Source organism: Aptenodytes patagonicus, chromosome 18, assembly GCF_965638725.1.
Source record: "Aptenodytes patagonicus chromosome 18, bAptPat1.pri.cur, whole genome shotgun sequence".
Taxonomy (NCBI): Eukaryota; Metazoa; Chordata; class Aves; order Sphenisciformes; family Spheniscidae; genus Aptenodytes; species Aptenodytes patagonicus.
The window spans coordinates 6,700,406-6,715,346 of NC_134966.1; the positions used below are offsets into that span (position 1 = coordinate 6,700,406).

The following is a 14,941-nucleotide window of genomic DNA, read 5'->3' on the forward strand; positions in this document are numbered from 1 at the left end:
CCGTGTCCATGTCCGTCCGTCTGTCTGTCCGTGTCCATCTGTCCCCGCCCACCCACCCACCCGTGTCTGGGTGTCTTTGCACAAGCACTGCGAGCGTGTTGGAGGATGGGGGGGATGCACCCTGCCCCTTGCGGGGTGTATCATGGCCTAGAGCAAGAGCCCGCGCATGTGGGGATGTTGCAATTAATCTTTACGTTAATAATCTAATCTCACGGTTGTTTATCTGTTTCGGTGATTGCAGCTCTCCCAGCGTTTGGCACGTGTGGGGGTGCAAAAGGGCCTTCAGCAGCACCCTCACCCACCCAGGCTGCACAGGCAGGTGAGACCAGACGCATCTCCCGTGGGCGAAGGTAGGAGGTGGGTGTTTGCCCCCCTCCCGCGGGTCAGTGCAGCTCTGGCTCCGTGGGTATCGCTACTGCCAGCTGCAGCCTGACACAGAAAACCTGCAGAGCCACCACCCGCGGGCCTGGGTGGGACAAGCAGCCACCACTGCGGAACACAACGCAGATGTTGCATGGGTGAGGGCAGCTCTCCAGGAGAGCTGCGTCAGCCCTGTAATCGTTACAGAGACATTTACTCTTCAATAATTGCAGTAATTCTACTTTAATAATTTAACTGCCACAAATACTTATTGCACAGTCTGTTGCACATAACTCCTGCGAGATTGATGATGCTGTTTTACATTCTTATCCAGGTTTAAATCGAGAATGATGCAAGAATTACCTTTCAAAATACTGCTCACGTTACCCCACCACCCACCAGCCCGACGGGTGGGAAGCTGTGCGGGGGCCACCAGTGGCAGGAGCAGCCCGAGGCTGCTGTGCCCTTCCTCCCCGGCCACTGCGTGCGCTTGTCAAAGGCTGAAGGTTTTCCTTTGCAGCCTGGACGATGCTGCCAAGCCCTGACAAAGTGCCAGGGGTGGTTTGGGGGGTGCACAGGGAAGGTTTGGCAATAGCCAGGCTATTTATGAAAGCCTGTTTCCTGGGGAAACCAGTTGCCGATTCTGTGGTCAGCTTCCCCAGAGATGCACAGAAAAAAATAACGGGAAAATTGTTAATTACGGGAAACAGCATTTTGCTGGGTTTATAATTTTCAGGATCATAGGAATCAACCTACTGATGGGTGGCGATACTGCACAGTCCCGTGGGTGCTGGTGGAAATGCTGTCCTGCACCCTGGGGTACATGAGTGGGGATGTGGAGCAAGACAAGCCACAGTAACCCCCCAGCATAGCCTTAAAAGTAGGTCCTGAAACACCTTTTCAGAATTTGGTGGTGGAAAAGACCCCAGGAGCCATCCTTACCTTGTGTCTTGCTGGACGCATCCTAGTACTGATTATCAGAGTCTTTAAACATAGGAGGAAGAAATGTCGAATACTGACAGCACATGCAAAGACTCACTTCTTGCAAGAAACTGCAGTCATTTCACAGTGACAGAAAGTGTCTCCCAGACCCTGAGCATGGCCAACCTCTTACCCATTTGTCTGACAGAAAACGTGGTTGAAAGCACAAAAATAAGGACGGATCAAAGTTTGTAGCCAAGCAAAGGAAGAGGAGGAGTGGTTGTGGCAGGTGAGGACAAAGGAGAGCCTGGTTTTCTCTCCAGTGCGCTCAGGGATTAGTTTTCTCCCGTTTCCATTTTTGCAGTATGTCATTTGCTGCCTTCAGTGTGGCTTCCTCCTAAACAAACACCACAGGTTTGGTCAGTGGCTTGCAGCCAAATCCCCTTTCCCCTCATTGCAGCCGTCATTCGTATAAAAATCCCATTCTCATTCTGGAACATTGCAAATGCCTCGTGTTCAGTGTGACGCAGGCATAGCCACTGGGCAGCTAAATGTACACCCAGAAGACTCCCTGCCCTGACCAAGAAATGTGGCATGCTGATGGGGCAAAGCTTAGGATGGCACCGGCACGCCTCCTGCCCCCGGTTCAGTTCGCATGTCTGCAGGAGGGGGTTGGACCAGCTGTGATGCCACGCTCAGGCTCTAATGCCCAAGGCGCTCTGCATTTCTTCTTGGCATTTATTAAATCAGGGCATTAAACCAGCCCTGATTATTACTCCCAACCTCGCCTTCCTTCTTGCTGCCAGGTATGTCACCTTTGCGAAGCAGAACCGGATGAAATGGTTGTAGTTGTTCTTGTGGGCCCCACAGTAGAAAGCGGAGAGCGGGATGGCGGCGAGTCCCTGGGAAGGAGAAACACGTGGAGCTGAGGTTACTCCTTCTGGGCTGGCATGAAGCCATCCACGTATTGCTCTCAAGCTCACGGATGGGCTTGTAGATGCCCTTGGTGCCCTGTCTGCTCACTCTGCCTGAGCTCAGGCTGCCAGAGTTGAGGCCAGCTGCTGACAGACACCCCAGGCACCCCCCTAGATGAGCTGCCAGACCCGGCAGTGGTGTTGTGTTGCTGGCTCCCGTGAGCGCAGCCAGCAGGGAGGGCACAAACCCACCTGGGGCTAGCGCGGCGGAAAGGGCCAGATGCATTTACCTTGTTCTTGACCATCCACTTTGCAAATCTGGAGTCGTAGGGCTCATCGGAGTCAGGGACATCAGGGACGTCGGATTCTGCAGGAGAAGCACAGCAGCGTGGAGGTGGGGGCTGCTGCCGCGTGCCTCAGCCAAGCTCCAAACCCACGGCCTCTGGGAGCTTGGATGGGAAACACGCTATCGTCCGTCCCTGCTTTGGTGGTGGTTTATGCAGGTCCCTGTCCCTGCTAGTGGTACCACTCTGAGCTGGCCCCCCCATGCTCAGGTTTTTGCCTGAGCAAAACCGCAGCTGCACGACTCACTGAACTCGGAGATGTCTGCCACCAAGAAGTAGGTGCCCTCAGGGATGATGGGTTTCATCCCCACAGCATCCAGGCTCTGGATCAGCCAGTCTCTCTTCTGCTGCAGCTCCTTGGGCAGCTGGACAAAGTAGCTTTCTGGTTTCCCATAGAGCTTGAGCTCTCTCTGGAAACCCTGAGCCACGGCCTCCTGAGAGGAGAGAGGAACCCGGTGGGAAGAACTGGAGTCTTTGCTCTGATGCAATTCACAGGTGATTAGGGAGCAGGGGGTGATTTGTCATTGCACCAAGCCAAGCTCTCTGCCTCCAGCCTCTCCAAATGGCCCCTTGGATTTGTCAATGCAAAATAAGGAATATACCCCAGGCAGGCTGGACTCTCCCTTTCCTCCCAGGCACGGGGCAACTGCAGGGAGAGGGGAAGGAGCCTCTCCAGGGCACCACACATCACCCTGTCTGTGCCTTTCAGGTTAGCCGTGGGCAGAAGGACCCTCTCTCACCCCTGCTTCAGGGGTTTGGGAATTGGAGGGCCAGTTGCAGAGAGCCGCCTTACCTGGGCAACCGTGGCACAGTGGTACACTGAGTTTTGGTGCACAGTACAGAGGTGCTGCAGCAGCCGGTTGGGTCCCACAGTCCAGCCCACCTGTGGTGAGGAGAGGAGGAGGAAGGTGGTAAGTTTCTGGGTGCCTGCTTGGGCTCCCCTTTATTTGCCTGTGCTGGCTTCATTGTATTTTCCAGACAGAGCTATTGTAAAGCAGCTTTGGTACTTTCAGACCCCGAGGTTCAAAGCCAAGTGTGCGGCAGCAGGGTCCCCAGCGCCACACTATGGCAATGGGACCCATGCCCTGGAGCAAAGGGACGGGGATGGGGAGAACACGAGATGCCACACAGGGGAATTCACCTTCCATCCAGTGGCACTGAAGGTTTTCCCAGCACTCCCGATGATCACCGTGCGGTCCCACATCCCTTGCAAGCTGGCTGGCGATGAAACAAGAGAGAAACACCGATGGCAGAGCTCGGCGTGCTTGCTTCTGGGCTGCATTAATAACATGGTGGGAGCTCTTTGCCCACCATAACCCACGACGGCCTCTGGTGTTCACAGCACGTCTTTCACCTGGATGAGCCTCAAAGCACATCCCAAGCAGGCAGCCAGGTTTCTCAAGAGCATCTCTTTGTAATTAAGTGTTTTCATATGCATGTACCCAGCCCCAGGGGTTCCCAGAGGTGCCAAGCATCATCACCCTGCAACAAGGTGATTGCAGGTTACTGCAACAGGAAGAACAGGCCTCTGAAATCATGTTGAAATGGATGTCCCAAAACTAGAGACACCAGAAAACTGTGGTTTTTACAAAGTGTAGGAAAAAACCACAGTTTCTCTGGAGCCAAAGGGCTCTTTGTTCTGGATCTCGCACTGCGAAGCCAACTGTCTGTTTCCTCTGACTGGCTCTGGAAGTCAGGGCTCCAGTTTAAGACCTGGTTTGGAGGCTGAGACTGAAGTGCAGCAAAATACCTCTAATGGGGATACGTGCCTGGTAGAGCTGTGCATGCAAGCAGCCCATGTAATTTCGAGGGGACCCCAGTTAAATCACCAGTTCCTTCCCTGAAGATGCTGTACCCAGAGAAGACGCCCAAGCTCAGCCAAGCCATTCTCCATACCGATGCGGATGTGCTCCTTCCCGTCGTAGACCAGCCACTCGTACACTTCATCGCTGATGCACAGGACGTCATGCTTCACACACAGGTCTGCAATGACCTCCAGCTCCCCTCGGCTGAATACCTGCAGCGGGCAGGGAGTGGAGCAGAGATGCAGCAGGAGCATTTCTGAGCCCCTGCCTGTCCCTGCCTCTCTGCAAAGGCTGCACCCCCACCCGCACCATCTCCCAAGCCAGGGTGGGCAGGAGCTGGCTGCAATGGTCTGACAGGGCAAAGCCACAGCTGGCACAAAAGACCAGGCTTAAAAACACCAGAAGAGTGAGCACAGCGTGCGGTGCTGCCACAACACCCACCTCCCTTCTGTGCAAGGAAGGTCAAGTCACTGCTACACTGCAAATGTGGCTGGGTGAGCTGTAGCACCCCAGCTGCTTTCAGGGCCAGCCACAGCAAGGCCAGAGGCATTACCTTGCCCAGAGGGTTGTTGGGTGAGTTCAGGACGATGGCTTTTGTCCGTTCACTGAATTTAGAAGCCAGTTCAGCTGGGTCCAGCTGCCAGTCTGCACTAGACATCAATTTTCCATCTTTTGGAGCTTTCTAGAGAGAACAGAGAGGAATCTCAGCTTGCTTTGCTACCTCTGCACTTTGCTTAACACTCACCTCTTTGCTCACTTTGCTACGACTCTTCCCTCCTCGACAGCTTTGCTCCAACCCACTCACCGGTCTCAGTGGGACAAACACAGGCATCCCACCAGCCATTTTCACCATCGGCTCATAGCAGTCGAAGAAGGGCTCAATGATTATCACCTGGAAGAAAGGGACATGTCAGTGCCCTCCTGGCCCTGCTCAGACCTTCCCTGATGGGTGCAGAGAGCAATGGGAGGGACAGGAAATTTTAATCCCTGAGTTATTGTAATGGAGAACCTGCATTGCCAGTGGGCACTGTTATTATTTTGGCTTATGCAGATATGAGACAGTACCCTGCAGCAGGGAGTTTTTTCCTTTGGAAGCTCAAATATTGGAGAATGGGGATAAAACCTTTTCTACTTTGCAAAAGGACTATGTAAACCTACCCCTGGCAGACCCACAGCCAGGAAGGGCTCTCCTGGGAGAAGGCTGCCTGTGCAACAAGCCCAAATCTTGGGTTACCTCATCGCCATCATCAACAAAAGCCTGGAAGCAGCAGAAAAGGGCCTGGTACGCCCCCACAGTCACCATCACATTGGTCATAGGATCCAGGTCTTGTCCAAGCAACTTCCCAAAAAACTGGGCTAGGATCTTCACCAGAGGTGGGTGGCCCTGTGGGGTGAGAGGAGGGGTGGGATTTGGGTTGCAGAATCCTCCTAAAACATGGATGAGCCCTTGGAAGGGGCCTGGGCAGCCAAGTGCCCTGTGACCGAGTGTGCGGGATGTTTTCCAGCCCGGCTGTTTCAAACGCCCTGGTAAAGCAGGGTGTTACAGCCCTGGGCGCGGGGGGGCCTGTGCTGAGGCTGGATGCATGTTTTGCCTCATGTGGTTTGCCCTGTTTATAGCTGCCTGATGAGCCCTGAAGCAGCCAACACTAATGGGGAGCGAGGGGGGTATTGCTGAGGAGGGGGATCTGTCCACGCACGAAGGCACGGGTGTACTGGTGCAGCATGTGATTCTCCCCGCTGAGGGCTCTCACAAACGCCTCCTTCAGAAAATCCGGTGGGGGGAAGTCGGGGAAGCCCTGGCCCAGGTTCACTGTGGAGTAGGTGGCAGCCAGTTTTACAAACTCCACCCTGGTGAGAAGAAAGGGAGAGAAAGACAAGCATTTACAGAGGGTCCGGGCAGCGTGCTGGCACCGGCTCCGCTTGCCAGCATCCCTTTGGAAGTGAGCGAGGTTGGTGTCCCTCCTGCGGAGCCATCCCGCTGCTCACAGGTGGACAGGACCAAGCACAGATCATTTCAGGCCCATTTCAATTAAAACAAGGATGAGCCAGGATGGCACTGGGGAGTGGTTTTAATTTGTTCTCAGAGGAAACAGCCGTTGTGCTGTCTGTGTGTGCGGTCACAGCTGAAGCCGTGTGCCACTTCTGATTAGACCAGAGCGAGCAGATGATGTCTCAGAGGTTTTCAAGCTCATAGCAGTTCTGCAAAATTTAGCAGCTAGACACCGTGAAGGCCTCTGCAGAGGGAAAGGCAGGCTGAACTCAGCACTTGTCTCACCCAAGAGTAGGTTCATTGGCAGTTTGTAGCTTGAAACTAGGCACAGCAGGGCTTTGGGGAAAGCCCATTTAAATATCTTCTTCAAGCATTCAGTTTTCCCAATGCCACACTGTGCCTGGCAGGTTGGGAACGGCATTTGCAGCATCCTTTTGCCTGCCTCTCTGCTTGCAGTGCCCAAGGGTGGGCTTGAAGCAGATGCCAGGCTGCAGCCAGTGCGCTGCAACCACTTGGCTCAGATTTGGGTGCTGCTGGGATCATTCGGGCAGACGGGTTGGATGGAGTGCAATGCGCTACAAGGTGCTCCTGCCTGCCTTCCTGCAGGGTGGTGCAGGACGCCTGATAGAGCATAAAGTGTGAGCAGCAGGTACAGAAGGGAGCCAGGGTAAAGTCTCCTTGGGCAAACTTGCCCTGATGCGCTTCCTGAACAAAGGCAAAGCAGCTGAGGGAGACCGCTGCTCTGTGCTGTGTGGCTGCAGCAGTTTCCAGCTGGTGTTAGGCTGCCTAAAACCACATCTACCACCAAGGTAAACTAGATATTCTCTCAACTCACCAGATATTCTTATCTATTCCCTCCAGCCTCCGAGCTTGCACTGGCCTTGACATTTTTGCCTGCAAAGAGAGAGAAAGAAAGTGAGTTTGAAGCTTTTACTAATGGCAATGGGGCCACTTGCGAAGGGGACGTGGCCTTCCCAGGTATGTTTTTCCCAGTGGAAGGTGTGCCCTTTAGTATTGCTTCATGGGTTGTTGCCAACCAACCTTAAAGCAGTAACGCTGTTGCAGTGGTTTCTGGAAAAAGCTTCACACACTTTTTATGAAAGATCAAACAGATGAGAGCTGGCAGAGGAGGATGTTTCATTTACAAGTTTCAACAAGAATTGAGAAAACAGATGAATAAAAGAACCGTGTGTACACTCACTGGGGAGCTGGCAATGCCTTAAACCTCATTTTCAGTTGGAATAAATCATGGGGTCAAATGAGCTCAGCCAAGCTTTAACAGCCAGGCCAATGACCCCAGACCTCAGGCTTCTGCCTTCCATAGCCTCTCTTGTCCTCCATCGGAAGGACCTCCTTGTTCTCCACAGGCCACAAAATATCCCTTTTTCCTAGAAGAAAAAACTTTTTTTATTCCACACTGCTCTAAGGAGTAACAAAAGTATTTACTCCTTTGTCCTGCTGGAGCCCTTGGTGAAGGGAGTTGCTCTAGATCCTAAAGAAAATGCTGGATTCTGCACCTAAAGTTCATGGCAAAACCAGGCAGCAACTGGGTACAGGCAAGAGGAGAGCACAGCACACAGGTCAGCCTGATGTACGGAGACACCAAGGTACCATTCGCCTGACTGATATCTAATGTCCACGTGCATCATGGCTGGGGTGGTGGGAAGGGCAGTAGGAAACATTCAGAGCAAAATCATCCTTCCAGTCGGATAAGCACAGTGGGAGAAAGTCAGGTGTGCTCGATGGGGAATTTATCACAAGGATGATGAAAAGCGGCAGAGGCAGAATTTAATAAATCAACAATGCGGGGAAAAGGTAACCAGACAGCGAAGGGACTGCAAACCAGAGAGAAACGATGCTCAATGCACCAAGAAAAGCCAGCATGGGGACATGAGGAGGGCATCTCTGAAGCAATAAGCCAAGAAAACGATTGTCACCACGGCAAATAAAATACATTTGAACAGGGACGAGGAGGGCATGTGAAAGCAGCCGAGATGTGAGATGCAGAGCTGGGATGGGAGGGGACAGGGTCTGTGCTCTGGCGTGCTGGGATGGTGGGGTGGATACCAGGTCAGGCCCCCCTCCCCAGGCTCGGCTGCAGCGGTAACTCCCCACTTACCTGCTCACCTCTGCTGTTCCCAGAGGGCTGCAACAGAATTTGAAAAGTGCCCCAACGATATTTTGTGTTGAGGTCTTTGGATTTTTATACAGCTTCAGCCCTCGCTAGGGAGCTTTGCAAATAACTTGCTGAGGAGCCCTGTGTTTCAGAGGGCACCGGGTGGACTCTGCGCTCCCCCGTGGTGCCGGGCAGGGAGCCAAGGGCGAGCAGAAGTCGGTGCTTCCCTGGGTCTAGGGGAGCCCCACTCCTCTCCCCCAGCCCCCTGCTTTGCTCTTTCTGCACAAGCTCATGGATATTACGGTCAGCAAGACCCAGTGCCTGAGCTGATTTTGGTGGGAGTAGAAAGATTCATGGCTTGGGAAGTAAAAGATAGCTGGAGGTGAAATATTAACAGCTCCAGTGCTGTTCTTTTGCGGTGGGGCTGCTGCTGGCCACAGTTCAGAGAATTTAACAGCATCAGCAAGTGTGATGGGGGTGAGTGGGAAGAAGGTGCTTTAAGCCTAGAAGTTCCCATTTCTGAGGAAAGGCCTTGTCTGCTCCAGCCCTTTCAGGAAGGGAAATGACAAATACTTTCTTCTTTTGACATCCCTCCCATCCCATCCCCAGCCTGGGTGATGCTGCCATGGGCAGCTGCCCATCAGGTTGGAGAGCAACCCAGCCTTGGAGCCGCGCAGCCCCCAAATCTGTTTCAGCCTGTTCTGCTCACCAAACCAAATGGTGTGTTTCTCCAGTTGCAATTTGCCTGGCAGCGAGACAGGATAGTTGAGTGCAAATGTAGAAGACTTAGTGGCCACAACCTTCCACCACTGACTCCCTGACGCACATGATTTCCTTGCTCTGCATGTTTGTATCTCCAAGAGGGATGCTGATATTTCCCAAATACTTTGCAACCCAAGAGTCTTTAGTAGAAGAGACCATCCGACGAGGCAACCCCACAAACAATGAGCTTTCTTCTGTGTGACGAATATTCTCTTGCTTATGAAATGTTCCCTTTAAACAGGCTACCTGGAAATAAGTGGGTACAGAGGAGATTGTACCAGTGTGGCTTTTCCTGACGTGCCCTATCTGCCATCGCTGCCATGGCTAGCTGCTGGGCAGTGAGCTCCCCCGGGGTTCCACACCACTGCAGCCTGAGCCAGGGACCAGGCTGCCGGCCAGAAACAGTCACGCTGGGCATTCAATACCTCGCCGGAGTATGAGCTATATCCAGCGCTGTTCTTCCTCTCCAGCAAGAAGTGACGCAGAGACGGTCCCACTCTCCTGAGCATGCCACGGCTCCTGCTGTCTCACTCCTGCGGGCAGGGACCTGCATTTTCCCCAGACATAAAGCAGAGGGGTGAGATAATCGCTCCACGGCAGCAGGGGCAAAGCAAACGCTCCGTGTACCTGAGGACGCAGTGCAGGTCCAGACCCAAAGCTGTGGTTATTCTGCCACAGAAAGGAAAAGGGGGAATGAGCCGCTTTGTGTTGTCACTGCAATGTCAAACAGCGCTGGGATTGTACTTTGTGCCCATGACACACACCAAGTCAGGATCACAAGGGCAACCATGGCTTCTGCCTCCTCTCTCCCCAATTCCAGGCTCCCCCCACTTTCCTCTGCACTGGGGGGAGTGGTACGGACACCAGTGAGAGGGCATCCTCTGGGAATTCGGTATTCAACATCAGCTTCCCATCCAGTTTCATTGATCCCAGGTATCCCTTGCCTATGCCCTTCCTCCCCTGCAGCACCTCCACCTTCCTCGCTGATGGGGCTGTGCCTTGGCAGTGCTGTTGGGACACCCTGCCTCTTGAGGCTGGCAAGTGAAACAAGGGGCCTTAGGGATGTACGCTGGGCAAACCTACTCTGCACAAACCCATCTCTTCCTCTTCCTTCATGTTCTTAAGGTTACCAAAAAAAAAAAAAAAATCAAAGCAAGAGTGCTGCTATTTGTGAGAATCTCCGGCTTCTCAGCTGCTGCAACTCCAGGCTGTTTAGTCACAAGTTTTATTCTGATTAACAAGATGTCAGCTTCCATCTCCAAAGTGATTTTGGTGTTTACCTTTCCTTCAAGGCCACAAACAAATTAATTTCTGTGCCTGATGCAGCCTGTTCCTTCACCTCAGGTCCCCTCAACTGTTCTACAGCATTGCTTAAACATGCGGCATTTAAGCTAAAATAAGTTAATGTTTTGTTAGGTACTTGAGATAAAAGCAGTGAGGCTGGAGGATGCATGGACCTTTATTTTGACCAGCCATGGATTAATTTACCCAGCTGCCAAAAAATAAATTAAAACAGGTTTGAAGCTGGCCAGCCCACAGGTACGTTCTCGGTACTCCTAGGTGCACTTTCCACCCTTACATGCAGGATGTGAGTCCCCACTGTTTGCATTTTGTGTTATTTCTAACAAAAGTGCAAAGCGGCTGCCAGCTGAGACCCGTGGGGTTTTACATCTCTTTGCTCAGGTGGGAAAAACCAGCACTATTTATGGAAAAACTGGAAGTCACATTATAATATTTTTGGGACTGCAAAATACCCACCTTGTCCCTGTGTGCGGAACAGCTGCATGTCGGGGACGGGCGCTGAGATGTGGGGGGACACTGCTTTGGGATGCAAAGCAAACGACTACTGGAATGAGGGGACTAACCCTGCAGGTGACAAAACGAAAGTGTGGCAGTGAAAAGGACTTCACTGGATTACAGAAAACTACAGAGCTGGTGTAAGAGCTGTACGCAAGGCTCCTGCAAAAAGCTAGAGGCAGCACCGGGGTCAGGGTGCTGCTCCCAGTGGGAGCAGCCGACCGGGGCTAGGGCAGAGGGCTCTGCCTCACCTCCCCAGCCCTGGACAATGTTTTGGAGCAGGGTCAGCCACCAGAGAGTCAAAAAGCCTGGGAAAGGCTCAGGGAGCCTCTCACCTGGTTGGGCATTTCAGGCTGTGCTATACGTACGCTCCCTGTGAAGGAGCCGGGGCACCTCTTGCCCTGGTGGGGTGCACAGGACGGAGCACACTAAGGATTTTGGAGGTGACAGCTGAAAGGTCACTGCAGGGACCGGTCACGCACCACCTCCTGCCCTCCAGCCCGTGGGCATTAGCCGTCTCCTCCGTCCCGGTGCTCCCCAAGCACACCCACAGTGCTGGCCAGCCTGGCTGCTCGCAGGTGCACCCAAAAGGCTTTGGGGACAAGGGCCCCCCTGAACCCGTCGCACCGTGGAGTGCAACGCCACAGCGGGAGAACGGACGAATGCAGCAGCAACAGCCAGCAAGCGCACACACACGTAGGCGCAAGGCAGCTCCCAGAGGGGATGGTGGGGGGGTAAAACAGACTTACATCAAGCTGGGCCACGCTGCCTTACGCTGCGAAAGTCTGGCACAACCGCCCAGGCTGCATTTGCACACATGCCGCCCTCTCCCTCTCTCTGAAATGCTTCATCTGCAGCTGGGACTTCCTGGGAGGAGTCGGAGAGGCTGCACGAAGGCAGGAGTCGAGCTACAACACTCTGATGGGGAAAATCGTACCGGGGAACAGGAGATCTCAGGTCGCTCTCTAAAGCACCAGGGTGAGGGAGGAGAGGGCTTTTGGGAGCAGGTCCCTTCCTCCCGGAGGCTTGGAGCCAGAGCTGCCAGAGGATTTTGGCTGCCTGGGAAAATATCTCAGCATATTGTTCAGATGGAGGCTCATACCAGCATAATTATAGCAGGATAATTTTTGTGGTATGACTATAATTACTTCAGCATGGCAATGGCGGGGAATTTCCCTTTGAGTGAAGCCTTCAGTCATTTTGAAAAATGAATTTTTAAGTCAGTAGGACACTCAAAAATTTCACTGTGCCGGCTTAATATTATTAGAGAAGAGAATGGATCACAGGTACAGAAGGTGAAGGCATCAGCGTTAGGTTCATCAGAGGATAATGACCAACTGTCCACAATACAACCTAAAGCAGGATCCTGCAGCATCGTCCAGCCCCTGGGCTGTGGATGGGCAGGGAGGCAGATATCGGCCTCAGAGGGGGATTTCAGTGCACGGCTGCAGGAGCTGAACTCCCCATCAGTGGTTCGAGAGGTGACAATTGCTCAAGTGAGGCGTAGAGAGCAAATCTGCCTCTCTTGGCTTCCCTCTTCCTTTTGTGACAAGGCTGTACATGCACGGATGAATCAGGTCATGTAGTTCTCCTGAGTAATTACTGTCTCCCTTTCACAGTAGGAAAAAGTGAGCCACAGGGAAAGGAAGCGGCTGACATCCTCTGTGCCAAAGGTTCCCAAATCCTAACGCAACGTCCAGCCGCTGGGCTCACAGCATCCCTGCCATGACTAAGCGGGAGGGAATGTCAGTGCAGGCAGATGCAAACTCTTTGTTTTCTAAACTTCGGTTTAACTCAAACACTGAAACAAACAGGTGGAAGGAAAACTTGTGTTTGCTTCCATAAGAATGTACACAGCACATCCTGAGCCACCTAATAGCTCAATGCCATTTTCTCCTCTCCCTCCTGCTGCCCTCGCTATGCTTGCTTTGCCCTCTCCTCTGCCAGCCTTGCACCTTCCATGGTTGTTGTTTGCCCCTGAGCAGAGCTCACTTGACTAGCTAAATTAGCAAAAAGCCAACCTGGCAGAAAAGTGGACAGTTTTCTGTAAGGTCCGTGAGTTGAACTGGCTCAGGGCAGGGTGGGTGCAAGAGCTAAAGGCACTGCAAGGAAATAGAGATCTGGGTAGGGACCAGAGCAGAGGGGAGTGGGGAGAAGAAGGGATGGACAAGAGCATGAGTCCCCACCTTCTTTGGCAAGATTTGGCCTTTATATTGGTTCAACAGTAACATGTAACTTCACCTTAATGTCCTCTTGAAATTCAGCAGAAATTGGTGGATAATGTGCACGCGGCCTGCAAGGAAGAGGACACTATCTGACCTTGGAGTTTGTGCTGTAAAACTCAAGGAAAATTGGGACCCTCTCTTTCTTCAGCTCATTTTAATTTAACAAGTGCATCTAGAAATGAACAATTCTTCTTAATGATGTTTTTTTTTTTAAATCTGGCTATTGCACTGGGCTGGTGAGTGTCTGCCACACTGTCCCCTGGTAGGTGGGATCATAGCTCCTCTGGTACAAGTCCTGTGCCTATGGCTACAGCAGGATGCTGACCTGTAATGTTCCTAGAAAGGCACAGATATGCTTATTTTACTATAGCAGTGATCACTGGTGTATACAAGTTAAAATTGGCTGCTCTTAACCACTCAGAACTGCCTCTTGTATACTAATGAAGTTATAATGAATGCCTTTCAACCATCCTTTATGAATTTTTAAAAAAATGATGCTGCCCAGTGTCCTCCAATGAGTCAGCCAAATGAAAATAACCATTAGTGAATCAGCCTGCTTTTTTCAGGTACCACAAAATGACTGTTGGATATATCCTCGTAACACACCGGTGTTACTATTCCTGCTGCGAGGAAATAAATGCTGTGTTTTTCAGTGGCCTTAGTTTGGTGAGCTGTTGTTAGAGAAATGGAACGGGGTTTTCAAAATATTCCACTTTAGAAATGTCACATAGGCTGGTTCTTAAGGAAAAAGTGGTAAAAGCTGCAATTTAAATTATTTTCATTCTCTTATTGTTAACTAGCCTTAAAAGTTGATACTAGTTGTATCCACTATTTTTTATTTGAGGCATCCAGCGAGATGTTCACCAGATTTTCTCCACCAATCTGGACCGTGTGCCCCCGGTCCCTAAATGTGGATGATGTCTGCAGCCTCAGTTATTGCTCGGTGATTTGAAGGACGGGAGCTGGGCGTACATCAGAGTTTTGCGCTGGCGTGGGCGTGTAAGAGGAGGACTGGGTGGTCAGGCCTGGGCTATGTACCACCCCTCCTTCCTCCACAGGGCACAGCCAGAGAGTGAGGCAGGTGAAGCTGATTTTAATCATTTAGGAGCTAAGGAAAGGGTTTAATGTCACCTGAGAGGAGGTAGGGCCCCGACAAGGAAAGACACAGCCTCCTTTTTGTCTGTGAGCCTGGAGGTGACGCACACCAGGTCCAGACAGCTGAGCGGATGCTCCTCTCAGGGCTCTGCATGGCTTGAACCACGCCGAGGGGCTAAAACTGAAACAACGTGATGTCAGGGCATGGCAACTATCATTTTTTACCCTTCTGTGTTTTCACAGCAGTGACACCACCCTGAATCAGGGCCTGAAGCTGTCCTTGGCAGGCCTGGCTTTCCTCCCTGTTCTTCCTGAGGGACAGAGGCTGCCGTCCCTCAGCGCCGCAGGCTGCGAGACCGAGTCGCTGTACATAGAATTACATTAAGTGAAGTAATGACAGAAGGCTTGATCATGGTTGGGTCATAAACCTTAATAAAGAGGTAAATTTTTTTTTTTGACAAAAAGATTCAATTCTGGACTCCAAATACCTGCTGTCCTGCCACAGCAGGTGAAGGCACTCAGCTCCCCACCTTCCCCTTCGCCTGTCCAGCGCTGAGGCTGGAATTATGGCGGCCCCTTTAAGACTCTCACCATCTTGCGCGCTGCCCTGCA

The 14,941-nt window shown here is 52.2% G+C and overlaps 1 protein-coding gene across 6 annotated transcripts; it reads right to left on the reverse strand.

The window, feature by feature from the left end:
* Positions 1-584: 584 nt before the first annotated feature.
* KYAT1 (kynurenine aminotransferase 1) lies at positions 585-11,873 on the reverse strand. 6 transcript variants are annotated; one of them, XM_076355840.1, is made up of 15 exons: positions 11,759-11,873; positions 10,971-11,078; positions 9,638-9,759; positions 7,170-7,228; positions 6,042-6,192; positions 5,579-5,728; positions 5,150-5,236; positions 4,898-5,026; positions 4,436-4,556; positions 3,681-3,757; positions 3,333-3,422; positions 2,787-2,973; positions 2,486-2,562; positions 2,097-2,183; positions 585-1,678 (listed from the first exon to the last, which is right to left on the reverse strand). In XM_076355840.1, the coding sequence occupies exons 3-15, from the start codon at positions 9,719-9,721 to the stop codon at positions 1,610-1,612; spliced, it is 1,368 nt and encodes a 455-aa protein (XP_076211955.1). In that variant the 5' UTR covers positions 9,722-9,759; positions 10,971-11,078; positions 11,759-11,873; the 3' UTR covers positions 585-1,609. The 6 variants fall into 6 exon arrangements, with proteins under 6 accessions (XP_076211955.1, XP_076211954.1, XP_076211959.1 ...); XM_076355839.1 differs by lacking the exon at positions 10,971-11,078; XM_076355844.1 differs by lacking the exons at positions 5,579-5,728; positions 10,971-11,078.
* Between the last annotated feature and the right edge of the window lie 3,068 nt (positions 11,874-14,941).